Source organism: Hippocampus guttulatus, chromosome 1 (genome assembly GCF_054856545.1).
Source record: "Hippocampus guttulatus isolate MCC_2025c chromosome 1, RoL_Hgut_1.0, whole genome shotgun sequence".
Classification (NCBI taxonomy): domain Eukaryota; kingdom Metazoa; phylum Chordata; class Actinopteri; order Syngnathiformes; family Syngnathidae; genus Hippocampus; species Hippocampus guttulatus.
Genome location: NC_141261.1, coordinates 30,110,938 through 30,131,902, shown reverse-complemented (window position 1 = coordinate 30,131,902; position 20,965 = coordinate 30,110,938). Strand labels below are relative to the sequence as shown.

The 20,965-nt window shown below is 43.0% G+C and overlaps 1 protein-coding gene across 2 annotated transcripts in view; it reads left to right on the top strand.

Annotated features, from left to right (window-relative positions):
- xirp2a (xin actin binding repeat containing 2a) overlaps positions 1–20,965 on the top strand; it is a 78,363-nt gene that overhangs the window by 56,214 nt on the left and 1,184 nt on the right. For both annotated transcript variants that reach the window (XM_086125679.1, XM_086125688.1), the window contains 6 exons: positions 1,523–1,668; positions 7,030–7,152; positions 9,479–9,565; positions 9,716–9,782; positions 10,084–10,187; positions 10,415–19,526. In XM_086125679.1, the coding sequence (XP_085981805.1) occupies positions 1,523–1,668; positions 7,030–7,152; positions 9,479–9,565; positions 9,716–9,782; positions 10,084–10,187; positions 10,415–19,526 (9,639 nt within the window). The remainder of the gene's footprint in view (positions 1–1,522; positions 1,669–7,029; positions 7,153–9,478; positions 9,566–9,715; positions 9,783–10,083; positions 10,188–10,414; positions 19,527–20,965) is intronic.

Sequence of the window (20,965 nt, the reverse complement as noted above, 5' to 3'; positions counted from 1 at the left end):
CATATTGCACTACTTCATTTGAAATGTTTAGAGAGAAGCTACACAGCCAAGCTGAAACAGCGAGCATTAAAAGCGAGCAAATATCGTAGCATCGACAGGCTCTTTATTATCCTGCAATAGGTTTTAAAGAAGCAGGTGCTGCAACTCTCCACAAAAACTTCTAATGACTTTCGCCATTAGTGCACATCCAGTGCATGTGCAGCAAATACTCCGTGTGAGCATCTGATGACAAGAGAACAAGGCGTAGGATTTCAGCATGACCAAAGGTTGCAGCCTGTGCCGATAATGAGAGAAAATCATTTTCATGTAGGTTTTTCTTTCATCCCACCACATTGTTGCCACAAGAGACTGAACGCGTAAAGTGCTAAAAGGTCCAGTGTGGGTGTGCGCGGAGACACGGTGCAGCGTTCTCTGTTGCTTAGTGATGCTTTGTAGCGCAGAAAAGTCAAATGCAGAATCAATGGTCTCCTTTAATTGGCAGTCCATGGGGGTGCATTGAGCAAAATGAGGAATCATAAAGTAGTGTGTGATTATTGATGGATTTGTTACAGATCTGTGTATAATTATCCAACGTCAGTAAGAAGGAAAGAATGCCGAATAACTTCAATATTGTCTTCAGTTAGAGCACAACAATGATAACATTTATTCACATCTCAGAAGGTCAAACAAACATTCAAACAGCTTCTTCCCTCTGGACTAGTGGTTCTCAACCTGGGTTCCCACTGAACCCGAGGGGTTCGGCGAATCGGTCTTCGGGGTTCGACGGAGCCTCTGCCATACAATTAAATTAAAAAAAAAACAAAAAAAAACTTAGGTCTTGAAATTTTATTTACTTTTTTCCGGTTCTAATAAATGTGTTTTTTAATGTCTTGAAATTGTAAAAAATCATTTTTTTTAAAAAATTTCACTAATGAAGGGTTCGGTGATGTGTATGTGAACTGGTTGGGTTAGGTACCTCTAACAAGGTTAAGAACCAATGCTCGAGACGTTAACTCCCAAAACAGTAACCCAAATCTACCTGTATAGTTCCTCTTTGCAATTTTGCACACCCCTGTGCAACAGCATTACTGCAATAATCATTGTCGCTCCAGCTCTCAACCATTGTCACTGATCTCTATTCCACAGCATCAGACACTTTAAAGCGCTCAAGGACATCTGTACAACTGCACACTTCAACTTTTTCTACAAATACTGCTACCGGTCACTTTAAAATGGTGCAATGATTATCTGCACCACCTGCACAATTGTTATAGGATTGTATTCTACCACTTTAGCTCTGCTTGATACTTTGCACATGTCTCACTGCTGTCATTGGGTGGTACTACCGCACAACGGTACCCTAACATTACGGAATGTCTTTCCATACCTATTTGTCATGTCCTGGTTTATCATAGTTGCTTGTTATTGATGATACAAGTGTGGTCTGTACTACCAGAAACAAATTCCAGGTGTGTCCTACATACTTGTCCAATAATGAGGATTCTGATTCTGATATCTTCTTCTTGTTTGTGTATGTATGTAGCTGCAGAGGAACAGCCCATCCAGGAGAGTCGGGCTCCAGACGCTGATGACCGTGAAACCGCCGAGTCTGTGTCACTAAAAGATCGTCTGGCCATGTATCAGGCTGCAGTGTCCCACAAAGAAAGTACCTGCTCCTCCTCTGCAGCGGTAAGACCACGCAGTACATGCAGTATTTAGGACAGGGCATGCTGTGTTGATAGCTAGAGATGTGCAGAAGCTGACTAACACTGCTTACACCATACATTTGTAGCATCAGGCTCAATTAAAGTATTGTAGATTCTCAAACAGTCCACTCTTGTTGATGCTGGGCCAACAAATAAATGCCTCCCTTCAAGTGGCACACAAAGCACAGCTCTCGATTATTTTTTTTTATTTTTTTTTTCAAAAGAGGGCCTTATTCTTGAGGCAAAACAATTCATGAAAAGTGGGTTAGTTTGGTAATGAACAACACACAACAACATGGTCTTATAGCCATGAAGCAAGTGCAAACATGAAAAGACGAGACAACTCCCACCAACTGGCCACACAGCTCACGGCTGGCACGTCTATCAAAAAAATATCCCGAGGTGAAGGATCCAAGACACGCACCATAGCAAATCATCCCCAGAATATCACCAAGTCTCCTCCTAGTTTCACAGTATTTACTATGTCTTTTCTGCATGCTTCTTTGTTGTGTCTGATAGAACCAAGTGGACATGTCAAAAAGCTCCAGCTTTGTCTCATCTGTCCTAAGGAGATGAGCGTTTGCTTATGTCAGGATGCATTTTGAGAAATTCCAATCATGTTATTTCAATAACCACCATTGCTGTAGTTTTTTTTTCTTTTTAATTTAATTTGTGAACAGCAATTTTGTCTGTGTTGCTGTATGTGTACAAAGAAAAGAACTGTATAGAGAGGAGACTCTCATGTGCTTGAGTTGCATCCGGCACAGGGTGTTTTGAATATGTCAAGGAATGAAGAAGGAAGTTTTAAAGAATGAAATAGGATGCTGAGCACAGTCTCAGCTGCAGGTCATAGGTCCCTCATCAGAGATTGAAACACACAGTTTAATCACCCAAGAACAGTGACAAAAAAAGTACGAGTCTATGCCGAGTTTTCAAATTTATTTTCTTCATTACATTTGTCAGTTATTTCAGTGAGCACTGTTTTTTTCTCTCTTTAATGGATGAATACCAACAATTTAGGTTTAGGATGTCGATAGGAAACAAAAATAAAAACAGTGAAGAGATTTTACACTAACCAAGATCGTGGTATTGAAAAAAAGAATCCAAAAAAAAAAAAGGAAATCTCAAATGAGCTTTTTGACTGGTCGTTTTGTTTTGTATCCACAATAATCGTGTTCAATTGAGTGTGAAAGTAGTTCAGCTGTAGTTATTTAATGAAATGTTTTTTATTTATTGTGGTTACATTTTGCAGTCTTGCATTGCAACATACTGAGAGTCACTTTTGATTGTTTTATTAAACGACTTTGTATAAAGTAGTGAGACAAGACATTTCATGTTCTGAAATTATGATATACTGTACTTACTACAGTTTAATGTCTCACCACAAATCTTATATGGAATCTCTTTGAATGATGCATACACAGACAAAAACTAACTCCAGTGAAGTTAGAAGGTAGAGTAAAATGGAAATGAAAACAAGACAATGATTTGCAAATCCACATCAACTTATTTATTCCATCAAATACACTACAAAGACAAGGCAGTTAAAGTTCAAACTGATAATAGTTGTTTTTTTTTTTTTTTAATTGCAAATATTCTCTCCCTTTAGAATTTGATGTCTGCAGCACATTCCAAAAAAGCTGGAACAGGGGCCACAAAAGACTGGGAAGGTTGAGGAATGCTCAAAACACATCTGTATAAAAGGCACATTCCGAAAGGCCCTGTTGTTCACAAGCAAGGATGGGGCGAGGTTCACCGCTTTGTGAACAAGTGCATGGCAAAAACGTCAAATTTCAGGATTTCATCATTTATGCTCTGAGAATAAGGAGAAATGACCGTCAATCCCTCATGCAGGCACTGTACTAAAAACATCACACAGGAATAATTATCTCAAGAATACTACGACATGGACTCAGGAACACTTCAAAAAATCTCTGTTGGTTAACGCAATTTGTCATTACTGTACGTCTAAAAATGCAGGTTAAAAGTCTATCATGCAAAGCGAAAGCCATATTGTACCTCAACGACACCCTGAAATGCTGCCGGCTTCTCAGCTCATCTGAGATGGACTGATGCACATTGAAAAAAAAATGTCCACATTTCATATTTTTTTAAAATCATGGATGTCATGGACTTTTTCTCTGAGCCAAAGTGGAAAAGGACCATCTGTATTGTCATCAGCCCTAAGTTTCAAAGCCGGTCTGTGTGATGTGGGTGTGTTTATGCCTGTGGAAACTGTAACAGGCACATCTGTAAAGGGGCCACTAATCCTGAGAGGTACAAACAGGTTTGGAGCAACATATGTTGCTATCCAAGCAAGGTCGTTTCCAAACACACACCTCTGCTAATTTCAGCATGACGGCGTCAAGCTACAGTTTTAAAACACCGTGGCTCCTTAGTAAAAGAGTGCGAGTACTAGACTGGCCTGCCAGCAGTCCAGACTGGATACCATTAAAAATCTGTGTTCCATTATGAAACGCAAAATATGACAACAGAAACTGTTATGCAACTAATATGGCAAAGCATTCCTCATTCCTCAGATGTTCCTTCAACAATTAGTGTCCTCAGTTACCAAACGCTGATTGAGTGTTATTAAAAGACGAGGTCGACAATGAGGTAGACATGCCCAAGTCACTTTTTTGTTTTGGAACTGGCTGTTGGCATCACATTTAAAATGACTAAATAAAAAAAATAACATCGCCAGTGTGAAAATTAAATTTCTTGTAGTATTTACATTGAATATAGGTTGAAAAGGATTTGTAGATCAATGTGTTCTGTTTTTGTTTTGTTTTTTTAACCATCGTTCCAATTTCATTGGAATTGGGGGATGTACATGCCACCTAATGTGATGTAAAAACAACAATAACCAAGTGCAGTATTTTTATTGAACATTTCTATTCAAAGTACTTTTTACAAACAGAACTGTTACAAAGCATTCGCTGTGCTTTTATAGCAATTGCTTGGTGAGAGGTCTTCGCGGGGAGCCTTTTAAGAGCTCAATTTTTATCTCCATTTATCTTCAGAAAGGATGCGCTTTTAGCACCTTTCTCGTCCATTTCAAATTGCAGGGGACACATTTTGCAAAGATCGATCCATCCATCCTTTTTCTGTGCAGGGTTCCAAAATTGTGCCATGTTGTCTCTCCCTGCGTCACATAATAGTAGTATGGAAGCACGGCAAGCACAGTTTCAAGCAGGATACACTGGATCATTTTCGTGCACTTCATGGCTATAATAACCAGTGTTGCGGCGCCACAACCTCCCTGACCTCACTTAATGCTCAGTGTCAGGCCCCTTGTGGCAGCAGTGACAGCTGAGAGCCAGGTCCTAGCTGCCATACAAAATCTGCATGGACTTTTCTTCCCCCCCCCCGCCTTAGGCAGCTGTCGCCAGCATATCCACACAAATGTGACAAGGTGCCTCAGGAACTGCAGAGTGCCCCATCTATCATACAACCAAATACAGCACGATTAGCCAACCTGGGATACATTGCAACGCACTCTGTGCTTGCCAATAAGCAGCATTAAACATGTAAATGTACATAGCTGAGTAACGAATAAAATATGTTTTATAACACAATGCCTTCTTCCACCGAGTATCTCCATTAGCCACTACAACAGTACTTCAAAAAAACTGTACTTCCACTGGACACTATGCCGCCCCGGTTCGCTTTGCACTGAGCCAAGACTCGCAACACAGAAAAGAGATGTTTTCATTTTTTTTTTTTTTTTTTTTTTTAAACAAACCTTTAGTTGGAAAACGTGCAGGTAAAACTCTGATGGCTAAAACTAGTAAACATTGTTGTACAGGGGTGTCAAATTAATTTCACATTGTAGGCCACATACGGCCTCGGTTGATGTCAAGTGGGCCGGACCATTAAAATGTTACAGTTTAAATCAACATCAACCTTGCTGATTGATGCATGTGAAGTGATTTGCATAATGCTATCAAAGAGTCATTGCTGTTATGTATTGCCAACCCCAATTCCATTTAAGTTGCGATGTTGTGTAAAACAAATAAAAACAGCATAAAATGACTTGCAAATCATTTTCCACCAAAAATCTATTCAATACACTCAAAGAAAATATAATTCATGTTCAACCTAATGAGCATTATGGTTTTGTTTTGTTTTTCAAACTTCTTTCATTTTGGAATTTGACCCCTGCAACATGTTGGGACAAGGGCAACAAACGACTGGGAAAGTTGAGTAATTAATTGGAGTTCTTCACGAGCAAGGATGGGGTTCACTAATTTTGGATCAACTTCGTGAGCAAAGAGACCAGCGGTTTAAGAACAAGGTTTCTCAATGTACAATTGCAAGTAATGTAGGGATAATGTAGGCATCATCTATGGTCCATAATATTGTCAAAAGATTCATCAAGTCTGGAGAAATGTCTGCATGGAAGCAAGAAAAATCAAACACCAACATTGAATGCCAGTGACCTTCAAATTCTCAGGCTACACCACATTCAAAACTGACATCATTGTGTAAAAGATATTGCTATGTATGTTCAAGTTTAAAAAACCACTGTCAGTTTATAGTTCTTCGCTACATATAAAAATGCAAGTTAAAACTCTACCAGGCAAAGCGAAAGCCATCCGTCAACAACACCCAGAAACGCCGCCAGCTTCTCTGGGCCCGAGCTCATCTGAGATGGACTGACACAAAGTGAAAAAGTGTTCTGTGGTCTGACGAGGCCATATTTCCAATTGCTAGTCCACTAGCGTGCCATGGGTAATGTGCACATCTGTAAAGGCACCGATAATGCTGACAGCCACATCCAGAATTTGGAGCAACATATACCCAAACACCTTTTGAATCCTGTCAAAAGGAAGTCACGTGACATGGTAAACATTCTCCTGCCCCAGCTTTTTTAGAACACGCAACCCAAATTAATTAAATTTTATTTATAGCGTGCCAAATCATGACAAAAGTTGTCTCAGGGCCCTTTTAGAAAGATCAAATTTGCCACTGATTAAAAGATAATGTGTGCCGGAGAAATGAACTAGCGCAAGATACGACAAAGGAGAATCCGAACTCCTGAGCCACTGAAGTTGTACATCAAGCAAGAATGGCAAAGAATTCCACCTCCAAAGCTTCAACAATTAGTGTCCTCAGTTCCCAAATGCTTATTGAGTCTTGCTAAAAGGAAAGGTGAGGTAACTAAGTGGTAAACATGACCCTATAACAGCTTTTTTGGAATGTGTTGGAGACATCAAATTCAAACTGAAAAAAAAAAAAAATTCACACAACATCCAATTGGAATTTGGCTTTGTAAATCGCGTGAACTTTTGCATTTGAATTCTCTATTCATTCCATTGATGAACAGATTTTGTTTTACCAGGTGATGGAGGATTCTGAAGCCTGCTCACTGCCTGGCGGCCTGGCCAGTGTGAAGAAACAGTTTGAAAACCAGGAGTTTGCCTCATCATCTTCCCAGTTCCATTTTCAGCAGAGATCTGTGCAGGTGAGAATGAGAACACAATTGTTTTGTTGTCATTGCCATTGTTGCTGAACCCAAGAGCGTGCAGTCTACTCTTTTCATATTTCTCTGTATTCAGACTGACTTGTAAAACAAGCGATACAGCTTTAGAGTTGCGGTTTAACAATAAGCAAAAATCCCGAAAAGCGGGGGCTTTTCACGTGTGTTAGCATGATTTTTGTATTGCCGTAAACATACCTGAGCTCACCTCAACAGTGTCGGCTCACTTCCTCTTCTCATTAGCCAATGCAATACAATAATGCAAAACCTGGAATTCACCTGTGCACAGTCGAGTACCAAACCGAACACCCCATACCAAAACACTTCAATACAAACACATATATTGTTGTACCTGTACTGTACAGCGGTGCCCAAACCTTTTGGACCGAAGATCGACTTTTCGATCAACCAACTGCCCGCGATCGACCCGTTACCGCGCACGCACATTCATGTACACACGCACGACATGATGAGCAACAGCGGAGGAGGCATGCGATGCACTTTTGCAGCCTAATAACTATCATAGCTCACACGTACCGTAATGGTTGTTTGTTTTTTTTCTCTCCTCTACACCCCTCGTGATCTACCGGTCGATCGAGATCTACCGGTCGATCGCGATCTACCGGTCGATCGCGATCAACGTAATGGGCACCCCTGTATAATAGCAGTTGATTGTATTGTTGTTCATTTTGTCGCCATAGTAACGTACCGTTTAAAAATACACTGGCAGAGGCAGTCCGTTTTATATGATTAAAATAACCTGTACGCGAAAACGCAAGGCACTTGTTCTCCAGTGTACATTCGCTAGCATTAGCACTTGAGGCAATTTAATCAACAATGATAAATGCTTCTGACAGAAACGTCTCCAGCAGTTGAAGCATCTTCATATTCTTGTCAAGTCGGTGAACATTATCCAGGAAGACAAGTGGAAAGATCGTTCCGTTGTTGGCCCTGGTTTGCAAGATGGTTTCCTTGTTCTCCTCTCGGTCTGGGTGGTTTCCTGGTCTTGCCTGATCCCCACATTTCATCTACCACGCTATTAAATCCGTCACCACTTTTGGAGCAAAGCCTTATTTGTCAGATATTTGTTTAAGTGAATGGAATTAGCAGTACTGTGCACTTCAGCGGAACACGTGTGGCTACTCGACCGCCGTCATCTACGTTAGGATTTATTACACTTAACTTCACCCTTTTACCGGTTAATTTGTTTAGGCCTTATCACATTTGTAAGTACAGTACAGGTAGTAAAAGTGGCATGTCCCTGATAAAAAAAAAAGTTTGCCCGTAGGCATGTATGTGGCACAATGCTATTTTCATTTGTCAATCAAATAGGTCATCATCAACTTGGATCATTAATTCTTAACTCATATGCATACAGCAAATGCCAGAGCATGTTACATCTGCTTCTGCTCGACCCCAGCGAAGCAAGGTCAAATCTGGCCCTCCATTCACTCTCCCCAGCTGTTCATTGAGACGGAAAGCCGAGTAGATGCACTGAGCGTAAAAGACCTTGCTGAGTGCTAAATTTTACAGTGAGGTGTGTGCGAGAAATGTCTGGGTCTGTTTCATCGCCTCAATGTTCTCACGCCTCAACAGAACGCACTTTCCAGTCAGATTCCCTTCACAGATGTTTTATCAAGGATCTATGCCATGTTTTAAAGCTTGTTGAACATTCAAAAAGATGTAATCCTGACATAAATGGTTTCAGGAGTGGAGGCTGCTTCTTTCGTGTTAACTGCAAAGGAGACATACCCAAATGCTCCACCACTTGCTCACATGCCTTTCATTTGAAAGGATTGGCAAATGCATTTTCTGTACATTTCAAATAGAAAATCACTGAGTGTAATTCAAACTCTTCTGTGCAGCGATAAAAATATATCTACAGACCATGAGGGGCTCATATTAAGCGTTAGCAAAATTACTTTTGCGGTATTTCAGTTTTCCGCAACTATGTATGATATGACTGTTTATAAGAGTGAATTTCATCAAAATGAAAAGATTAGGATGATACAACACAGTACAGTTGTTATAGTTTGCAGTGTTGGAAAATTGTACAGTAATTGCATCCCAAGAGAAAAAAAAGACTGATGTGTCAGTATGGCAAACTTTAATTCGACCTCAGTGCAAGCAACAAGCATAATAACAAATAAGTTAAGTGAAAACAAGTGTTACTCAGCTATCATATCACTGCAAAAATCTGAATGCATGCTACATGCCACATCTCTTTTACTGGATGTCACTCGATTGTACCAAATCAAGTGTCCACTGAATGAGGGCAAGAGGGATTCAGTGTATTTTTCTTGATTTGAAGGAGGTGTCCTCGTCCTCCGAGGTGACTGTGAGAAGCAGTGTCAGAGAAGCCGGCCCCTCCACAAGCATGTTTCAAAATCAGCAAGAGGTACTTATGCCGCATGTCACACCCAAAAGGTCCTGGACTTTCTGCTCCATGACATGTACTGAATAATACAACCATACTAAGCACTTCCAATGGCACGAATCAAAAACTTGTGACTATAGCGCATAGTAATGATTTGGCTTTTTTTTTCAGGTGATCCATGAGGAAAGAGTGCACCATAACAATGTGGCCACCAGTCACGGAAATTACAATGAAGCAGGTTACTTGTTCATGTGCCTTCTTTATTATTATTATTACATTATGTGTATGTTTCATACCCTGTATAGTAATAATAACATCTACTAGCCATTCAGACGATTGTCTGTTCAATGCATAGCAAAAAATAAATCAAAGAGGCAATGTACGAATGGTAAAGTATTCGAAAAAAGAAATTGAATAATTGCAGCCGCATGGTTCCAGAAAAGGAGAAGTACCTGGGCTTTTAATGAAATTATTTATTTAATTTTCTACTCCACTGTAAAGGGCATAATGAGGCAACCATCTTTTTGTGTCTAATTCAGTTAAGATTGCCGGAAGAGAGGATCTACCAAAGGTTTCCACACAGTCTTTGAAGCAGCAATATGAAAAAAACATAGAGGAAGCCACACCAGCAAGTGAAATAAAGGTAATGATGCAGTCTATCAAAATCGGCAGTAGCTTGATGACATATAAGTAGAGAATGAGCCCACTGAAATGATACGTTGTGAATTCCAACCTCATCAAGAGCAAAGTGAAAAGAGACTTGACATGTAATCCCATTGTGAATAGATTGTCAAATTGTTGACTTTTGGATTGACAATGCCACCTTGCTTTAACTGTTCCTCTTGCCATGCCCATTTATGAACTTCTTAGGTTGATGTGGATTTTAACCCGTTTCAATGGATGCCAGTAAGCCAGTTGTCCAAAGCTTCAACTAAGACAAGCCACCAAAGCTCCTCCTCCGTGAAGACCACTGCCTCATCTGCAGTGTCCGCGGCAACACATGAATCAACAGAATATTTTCCTCCTCCTCCTCCTCCTCCTCCTCCCATGAATCTCCGGGAGATAAGACAGGAAGCCCCTGAGAGCAGTGCCCAGCCTGACAGGCAGGCACTCCAATATAAAGGCAATGGTAACAAGGAGCAATACTTTAAACACAAGAGCATGGCTGAACTAAAGCGCCTCTACAAACATATTCACCCAGAGGTCCGCAGGAACCTGGAAGAAGACTATCTAAGTCATCTTACTGAGTCAGAAGAGACTCAAGAAATGGTTGGGGATGTCCAGCAGACATGCTTTATGTTTGAAAATGGGGGCTCAAGTGGGAGTACAAGTCCTGATCGAGAATCCTTGGAGTGGGATGAGATCCTCAGAGGAGAAGTGGAATCTCGGCGTTGGATGTTTGAAAACAAGCCATTGGACACGATAAAAGACGACACCCCAGATGAGAATGATGTTCGGAATATTGCACAGCAGGAAATCATTGCTGGTAAGGATGTGAGATACACAGCGTGGATGTTTGAGACTCAGCCCATGGATGCTCTGGGGAGTGAGACACTGGCTTCTTCGGAGCAGGTGAAAAAGGGAATTGATCTTGCAAGAGGTGATGTCCGCACTGCCACTTGGCTCTTTGAAACGCAACCGCTGGACTATCTGAACAAGATCTACCAAGAGGATGAACAGGACACTGTTACCACAAAAGACATCACCGGCGGAGATGTGAAAACTGCCAGGTATCTCTTTGAGACACAGCATCTAGATTCACTCGGCAAAACAGAAACCATTGAGGAGAGCCATTTTTTGAGCCTGAAGTCTGAGTTGGAGGAGGTGAAAGGGGATGTGAAGACAACCACTCGCATGTTTGAAACGTTGCCCATGTGTGTCATCCGAGGCGATTCGGGTGAGATGCTGGAGATCACAACTATTCGCAGGGAAGAGACTGAGAAAGGCGACGTAAAGACATCACGCTGGATGTTTGAAACCCAACCCCTTGACACTATCAACAGAGACCTTGCTAATGCAAAGCTTATATGTGGTATTTCCATGGAGGACAACATTCAAGGGGGGGTCAACAAAGGTAGATGGCTTTTTGAGACAAAGACTTTGGATACCATCAAGGATGAGGAATGGGAATCCGCTCGGAATAAAAAGGAAGAAATCATTGGCGCTGATGTAAAGAAACACTGCCTGGTTTTTGAGACTCAGCCTATGGATACCCTGAAAGATAATGCCAATGCGCGAGCTTTACCCTCTGAGGAGATTGTTGGAGGTGATGTGCAATCAGCAAAGCATCTGTTCGAGACAGTGCCCATGGAAAATCTCAAGGAATTAACCGATGTGGGCAAACTTAAAAAAATGGCAGCAAGTGAAGAAGAAAAGGGCGACGTGAGGCATCAAAAATGGGTTTTTGAAAGTCAACCTTTGGAGAATATAAGAGAAGAGAAGAAAGAAATGATGAGAACTGTGAACATTGAAACTCTAGACAAAGGCGATGTGACAAACTGCAAGGAGAAGTTTGAACGTATGGATTTAAGTAAATGTGAAGGCAAACAGAAAATTCAAGTTGAGGGTGTTACAAGTGGATCTGTGGAATCCAACAGAGTTCTTTTTGAATCCACACCTTTGTATGCGATGCAAGACTCCTCTGGCCATTACCATGAAGTGAAGACTGTCAGGCGAGAGGAGATTGTTAAGGGAGACGTGCATAGTTGTCGATGGATGTTTGAAACACGGCCTATCGATGAGTTTGACGAAAGCCTCGAAAAGTTTCAGATCATAAAAGGTATATCGAAACAGGAGATCGGCTCAGGGGATGTTAAGACAGCCAAGTGGCTGTTTGAAACGCAGCAGCTTGATGCCATCAAACACGTCGATAGCGAGGAACAGGAGACAAAAGAAGAGACTGAAATTGAAAGGGGGGATGTTAAAACTTGCAGATGGCTGTTTGAAACGCAACCAATGGATCTCCTTTATGAGAAGGTTGGAAATAGCGAGGCAAATGTCCAGGAAGTGCAGAGAGGTGATGTCAAAACATGCACCTGGCTCTTTGAAACCCAGAGTCTTGACAACATACGAGACCATACAGAGTCTGAGACAATTTTGAAAACCTGCACTGTAAAACAGGAAGACATCCAAGGAAAAGACGTGCGGCTGGCCCGCTTTCTTTTTGAGACAGAGAATCTCGAAAACCTAACTGGTGCGGACAGTGATTCTTTCAGAAGGGTCACAGAAATTGACATCCGATCAGGTGACGTTTCCAGGATGAAGTACATTTTTGAGAATCGCTCGTCAGACATCATGAGTTCGACCTCTGAGGAGACAATGCAGCTGTTAAAGTTGCAGCAGGCTGAGGACATCCAGAGGGGCAATGTCGTCAACTGCACCTGGATGTTTGAGAACCACCCAATCGATACAATCCATGATGAATCCAAAGAGGATAGAGATATTCAAACAGTCACCGATGTTCAAGGGGGTGATGTTAACAGAGGTCGTTTCGTATTCGAGACGTTCTCCCTGGATCAAATCAAAGAAGAGTCCCATGAGGCTGATATTTCAAAACTCACAAGTATATATAGAAATGATTTGGAGAAGGGGGATGTCAAAAACTACACCATGATGTTCGAGACCCAACCTCTGTATGCTATCCGGGACAAAGAAGGCCAATACCATGAAGTCACTACAGTCACCAAAGAAGAGATCATGAGAGGAGACGTAGTCGGTGCCCGGTGGCTGTTTGAGACCAAACCTCTAGATTCGATTAGAGACTCAGAGGAGGTGTATGTTATAAAAGCTGTTACTGAAGAGGGTATCAACAAAGGAGATGTTAGCTCTGCCAGGTGGAGGTTTGAAACACAACCGTTAGATGAAATTACAGAGGAAATAAAAGTGATTTCCAAGACAGTTGAAGACATCCAGGGCGGTGATGTGAGGACAAACAAGCAGCGATTTGAGACGGATGCGATGTCTCAAAAATACATTCGAACGGTCAGTGTGAGTGAAATCCAAAAGGGGGACGTCAGATCGGCCACGTGGATGTTTGAAACCCGCGCGATTGATGAGATTGGTAGCGAAGGAGCAGAGTATGATGGGATGGAGAAAGTGACAAAGGAGGAGGTGATGAAAGGGGATGTCAAACAGTCTGTGTGGCTCTTTGAGAAGCAGCCGCTCGACAGCATCAAAAAGACGGATGACGCGGAGCTTGTGACTGAAAGGGAAGAAATCCCACAGGGTGATGTAAAGACAACTACGTGGCTCTTTGAAACAACGCCTTTCCATGAATTCAATGAGAAGACTGTAGATAAAAGAGACATTGTGGGGAAAAGCGTGAAAGAGACACTTGAGGAACTTTACTCTCAGAAAATGGTTGACTCACAAGGCATCCTTATTGAGGCCGATGAAATTGGCGATGTCCGCATGGCAAAGTACAAACTGATGAACCAGGAGACCCCCGAAATCCAAAGAGAAGAGATTATCCGCGGGGACCTGAACAACATAATGTTGAACCTGCTGAATCGCAGCGAGACCATTGAGAGGGGGATAACGATTGACAATGAAGAGCGGGGCAATATCAACATCACAGTAGAGCAACTGCTCAACCAAGAGAAAGGCAGCACTATTGAGAAAGAGGAAATCCTCCGTGGGGACGTCCAGGAGGCCATAAACAATTTGCTCAAGAATGAGAGTTCTTCCAAATGTGGCATTCTGATTCAAGAGGATGAAAAGGGAGACGTGAGGATGACCATATATTCCTTATTGAATAAAAAGGAGAGGGCAAGTATAGAGAAAGAAGATATAATCCAAGGGAACGTCAGCAAAACCCTTCACCGCCTCCTCTCCAACTCGGGGGCAGAGGACTCTAAAAAGATAAGGGTCGGTGACATAGAAAGGGGTAATGTCAGCTTTTACACAACGTGCATAGAATCTGGTGCCTTGGACTACTTAAAGCAGCTTCAGTACGAAACAGGTGAAACTGTACAAGCAGTAGAAAAGGAATGCATTATTGGTGGGGATGTTGAGGAAACCAAACTCTTGCTCAGGAAGACTCAGCAGCAGATTGGCCGCACAGTGAAAAAAGACGATATCGTTCCCGGTGACGTATGCAGCATTGTTCAAGTCTTCATGACGCAGCCCACCGAGACTTACAGAAACCTGGAGAAACAGGACATTATGAAAGGTGACCTGGGTGCAGCCTTCGATTCACTGAGCCAAGCCATCAATCAAAAAGCGGCGATAGAGAAAGAAGAGGTGGTGAAAGGAGACATACCCACGACTCTGAGATCTCTGGAGAAGGCTCAGCATCAGCTCAAAGAGACGGAAAAACCAGAAATAATCCCAGGAGACATTAGAGGTGCGCTTGAGTCACTTGAGAAGTCGGCAACTACAAAAATAGAGGCCACCGTTGAAGATTTAGTGGCAGGTGATATCAAAGGAACCCTCAAGTCCCTAGAGGAGGCTAAACGTGCGGTCAAGGAAGTTGAAAGAGAGGAGATTGTCAAAGGAGACATTCACATTGCCATGCAACATTTAAACGAGGCTTCCAGTGAGAAAAAAACATATCAGCATCAAGTGAGCGAACAAGGGGATGTTAAAGGAACCATTCAGCTCCTCCTTGAGCCAATCAGCCCAAGAATGCAGCGCCGGGGGAGCATCGAAGGAGATGTCAAAACGTCCATAAAATCACTCTATGAAGGACAGGAAACAACATTTGTGGAAAAAGAGGAAGTTGTGAAAGGGGATGTTCAAGGGGCCATAAAGTGCCTGATGCAAAAAAACCAGTATTCAAAGCCAAAGCGCACGCATTCAAAAGCAAAAACACCGCAGAAAAATCCACTCACTGTAAATCAAGTGGCACATGAGCGCTTGCTTGAAGAAAATCTGAAAAATATAACCGGCGGTTCAGAGACTGCTGTGAAAAACCTCTGTCAACGCCGTGAGTCGCAAAAGCACAGTGACAGCAAGCTGGTGAAAACGCAGGTAATTACCAATGAGGCCTCTGCGACTGTATCCAAAACAGACAATGCTGCTGGGGCCTTTCAACAAAAGAACATAAAAGAAGAAAAGCCCAAAGTGCTGCCCCCTCAGAAAACACAATCCCCGAAGCCCATTATGGAAAAGACAAAACAAACATCTAATTATGAGCAAGCAAAAGCTAAAACATCTGACATGAATACAATTAAAGAGGTGCACAACTCACTGCAGACAAATGTTTCAAATAAGCAAATGATCCAAACAAAGACAGTTCAACAGCTTCAGACAAGAGTCGTGCAGGAAAGTATCTCTCGTAAACAAAATGTCACAATAACTGAGCAAACCGTTAAAAAGCAAACAGAGAATCAGGCTTTCGCACAAAAGAAAACCTTCAAAAACATGAAGAGTGACTCTCATAATCTTGACATGGTGACGGGCGGCTGGACCAAAAAGGTTAAGCCGGAAATTTACTTCCCTCCACCTCCGTCATCGCCACCGCCTCCCTCTGAGTCTGAGCTTTCTCTCCCTCCACCACCATCTCCAGTGCTGGAAAGCGCTGCATTCTGCTTGTCCCGAGCCGCCACTGCAACGCAGGAAAGTGACCTTCCACCACCACCGCCGCCGCCTCCGGTAGAAAGTGGAAAATCAGAGCCAGATTTTTTTCCGCCTCCTCCTCCCACCTCTTACTCTGGACAAGATTTCCTTCCTCCCCCACCTTCACAAGAAGAACTTAAAACAATGCCTCTGCCTCCTGCTACAAAACCAGGGAAGCCCATCGGTAAGCCTTTGTTTAAAGTGCCCAAACAAGCAGAAGCACCAAGGCCTGTAGCTGTTAAACCGAAATGGCAAAGAAATGTGCAGAATCCATTGCAATGTCCCACTCAGCTTCACCTTAACCAAGAAAAAACAACAACAGCACCCAGCAGTGAGGTCAAAGTTCAGGAAGGTGTAACAGAAGCAAACCAGCAGGAAGCACACAACATTAGTCAAGTTCACAAAAAAATGCCAAACCTCCCTTTGGATAAAGTGGTGCAAAACTCAGGCCCACAACCACCCAAAAAAATATTTCCTCCACCAATGAAGTTGCCTATGCCCCCTGAACCGGCTCCCGTGCCAAAGCCGAGGCCGTATGCTAGCAAATTTAAAACCCCCCTAATGCTTGCGGAAGAAAAATACCGTCAGCAGAGAATGGAAAATGAGGTAACAGGCACATGTACAGTCACAACTCCCACCTCCCCTCCAGTAAATATACAAGCCCCCGCCAATGTTGACAGTCTGCAGCATTCCACATCACACGGGACTGAAAAAGTAGACACTACAGAATCTTCAAAAGCAAATGTGCGGGTTCCTACAGAATCTTCAAAAGGAAATGTACAAATTTCCAAAGAAAATACTTCAGCGCACCATACAACCACCCAAAAAATGCCATCTCAGATTCCTCTGAGCAAGCCATTGATCTCTGTGGCAAATAAAAAAGCAGCCCTGGGATATTCCAATAATTCTTTAGAAAAGGAGCAAATTCCAAGTAAGATCTCCTCAGGAAATGTACTCTCCTCAAAAGTCAATCTAACAAATCAAGCAGCGCCCGCGTTCAAGCCTCAACACTTTTCTGTATCGCAGTCTGAACAAAGAACCTCAAATGTCAATGTCCAATCAAGTGCTGATGTTGTCACCTCTTCGGTCACTGAGCAGAAGCAGTTTTTTAAGGAGTCCAGAGTCAGTACACGCGATGGTCTATCTCGGCAGGCTCCAGCCACGGTGAGAGCCGAAGATGTGAAAAATGTCAATGAGGTAGCAACAAAAGAAGGAAAAATGCCCCTTTCTCAACCTACCAAAATCCCCAAGGTAATGCCAAGTTTCAAGGTGAGAACCTTTAAAATGCCGGTTGAGAAAAAAGACGAGACAAGCGATGCGTCGGGACAAATAGAGGCAACGAAAAGTGAAATGCAGCAGGCAAGCAATGTGTCACAGAAGAATGAAAAAAAATCGATCCAGGGAAGCAGCCTAGTGACATCATCAGTGACAGAAGTTCAAGCAACAGAGACGAAAAAGTCCGTGCCTATTCAGGAAGAAACTTACACAAAGTCGGGGAAACAGGCGAAGGAAGCCAAAGAAACCCAGGCACCAGCAGTCACTGTTGTAATGCCCAAGAAGGCCAAGGTAACAAATGTGTCCCAGGTTCAGCAGAGCACGAGAAAGCAGCAAATCCAAAGACAACAGGAAATTGTCGTGACCGAGAAGGTGGTCCAGCATAGCTCTCAGAGGCAAGAAACTGCTCATATGCACCAAAAGCAAATAAAGCAAGAAGCTGCAGACATCAGCAAAGTGCAGACATCGGGAAAGTCAACAAGTGACAAATCTGTAAAAATGACTCGTATGGACCAGGCCCGTTCGGAGGAAATGCCACAATTAGAGAAATGTCTCGTCATGCAGAAGCTGCTCACTCAAATAAAAGAGTTTGAGAGCACACCAAGCAAGATCGACCCCGCCGCTGTCAGCATGATTATAAGTGATCTCCCTGACTGGCTGGCTGGCTCGGATGAGAGAAAGAATTTAAGTGGACTGGCTAAACAGTCAAATAAGAAAAAGTTGAAAGAGATGATGGCTTATTTGAAGAATATTATTCAAGTTAAGCACGCAAATCTGGAGGAAAAATTGACAGCTATGCAAACGAAAGAGCAAGAGTTCCCTCCACCGCTGCCCCCAGTGGCCCCGAAACCAGATCAGAAGGTCTTCAGCGGTGTCACTTCAAAGCTATCAAAAATCAGTATCGGTTCATCTAAAAGTGAAAAGAAGGGCTCTGCGGAAGAAAAAAAGTCACTGCACGAGAGCAAAGTGCAACACGAGCTGAGTGAGGCAGCAGACCAGAGAGTACAGTCTCCATTGGCAAGCATTCGCACCCCCTCCCCCACCTTCATTAGCATTGAATCGAGAAGGATAGAGCCACCGCTGACAGGCACCCCGTCACCACCGCCTTACAAGTCTGTCGGGACTCCTCCGCCTCCGGCACGTAAGCAGTACACCGCCACATCCACCTTCCGGGCCACGCCATCCCCCACTATGAGTCGTTCTGAGAAGCTAATGAAAGTGAAAGACACTACCTCGAAGGTTTCTTGCAACCCCACCCCTCCACCTCATGTGGCGGCGTCCGAGGTGTTTGTGGATTGTGGAGAGCAATCATCTCCGCGTCTCAGACAGGCCACTTCCAGCGTGAGTAATGCCCAGGTATTGGCGAATGTGCCGGAACTGGGCGACTCCATGATAACAGTCAAAGACAAAAAGTGTTTCTTTGAGGAGGCCCGGAAAGCAGAAGTAAACAAGGCATATCTTCGGAAGGATCCAATCGATACCCCTGAGCGCCTTGAAGCTGACACTGAGGAGAATGCTCAGGTTTTGACTACAGACATCCTGAAAGAGGACCTCCCAAGAGTGGACATGACAAAGCTGGTCAATAAATTTGAGGCTCCAAAAGCAACGGTCTACTCCAGGAAAGAGCCAATTGTGATTACAGAGAGGCTGGGGGGTGACGTTGAGGAAACAGAGGCCGACCCACACACCCCGCGAACAGAGGAGGTGTCGACATTCAACGTTAAAGCCATCAAGAACGTCTTCGAAAGCGGCGAGCACAGTTCTCAAGCAGCGCGAGACCTACGAGAACAAATTGAAAAAAGAGAAGCAGACTTTTCCCATTCTAAGCCAGCGGAGCAGTCTGAAATGTCCTCACTCACTGAGCGGTTCTGTAGCATTGATGACTTTGGGAACTTGACGAGGAGTGAGGTGCATTCGGAGAGCTCTGGAAGTTCTGTGACCCGTGGCAACCCTCCATCCTATGCTGACGTGGTGAGAGGCAGAGTTGCACCACTTGCTGTGTCCTCTGATGCCTCCACCGAGGAGCTACTGAGAAACCTCCAGCAGTCTTGGGCTGAGAGCCAAGGAAGCTTCCAGAATGTGGGCTTCAGCGTCACAGAGCAGAGGAGTTCACAGATTGTCACACATCAGCAAGAGACTGTCGTGATGGGTAATGCGAGCATTGCAGCATGAGGACACTAAACAGGCATGATGGTGTGTTTTGGTTTGTATCATTTTCATTCATCATGCAAAAGGAAACATTTGGCTAAGCCTGCTCTCTGATTTTTGTCATGTGCATTTTGTTGTTTTGAGACGTTTACAGGTACGGTGATTCCAGCAGTTTCACACCTAATATTCACAGCTCACATACAGTATGTGCCTAGCAGAAGGCAGAATACACCCTGAACTGGTGGCCAGCCAATCGCAAGGCACACAAAGACAAACGACCATTCACACTCACAATCACACCTAAGGACAAGAGTTTCCATTCAACTTACCATGCATGTACTTTTGATGTAATGTATTGTACCCAGAGAAATCACACTCAGGCAAAGGGAGAACACGCAAACTCCACACAGGAAGGCCAGGGTGCTGAATCAAATCAACCAGTTGCCCACTGTCCCGCCCTGGCACTAACATATTGAATTAATATTTCTCACACTTGGTTCTGTGGTGTTTTCATTGTCGCCGATGGGGAGCAAGCAAGCAATGTGTTTTGATCAATGGCGGATTGGTAAGGAGGACTGCATTTTATCCATATTTTAATACGGCCTCTATCACATCGCAATTATATGAACCGTGCAATATATTAACATTCTTTTGCCATATGATGCTCCACCAGCAATGAATGATGCACACTGCCTTTCTGCACGGATAGAAATGGAACACCGTCATCGTGTACTACAAAGAAGAGCAATTATAGTGCTCCAGAAGAAAAGATAAATTAAAACACAGCCCTGCGAGTGAGGGCTCCCCAAAAGCTCCCGGAACTACAAGGCTTTCCAGGGGTTCCAAAAAGCGCATTTGATTTTCTTCTGAGTCTTACTGAGGGCTAATTGAGAGAAAAAAAACAAGTACCGGTACATCTGAAATACATGACTCACCGAATGAATTCTGTTTCTGCTGTGTTAAAGAAAGCACTATTCAGCTTACCGGATAGATGCTGCGTCTATTTGGGAACTGAAACATAGTTTGTGAACTCAGGCAACATTGTCTGAAACTTCTGTTCGTAAAACAGGACACATCGATTCTATTCAAAAGCACAATGTAACACACCGCAACTCTGCCACGGACAACATCTGGATCATTTGAGAATTATCTTCTAACATGACAAAGGTAAAAAAAATAAAAAATTAAAAAAAAAAACAACTTTAAATAAGATACATCATACTTGTCTGAGATGCCGATTATTAAATGTACATAGGTGTGCAGATCGCTACGGACTTCATTTATGAGTCTGCTTGGCTTGCTCTGACCAACAAAACAGAAGAGAGAAAATGCTCTTGTCACCGTTTTTAATACATTTGAATAGTCTGTGGTTTTGCCGATCGTACTTAACCCTTTGATGCACCCTGTAACCTGACAACACCGTAAGCTGTCCACTGTAGT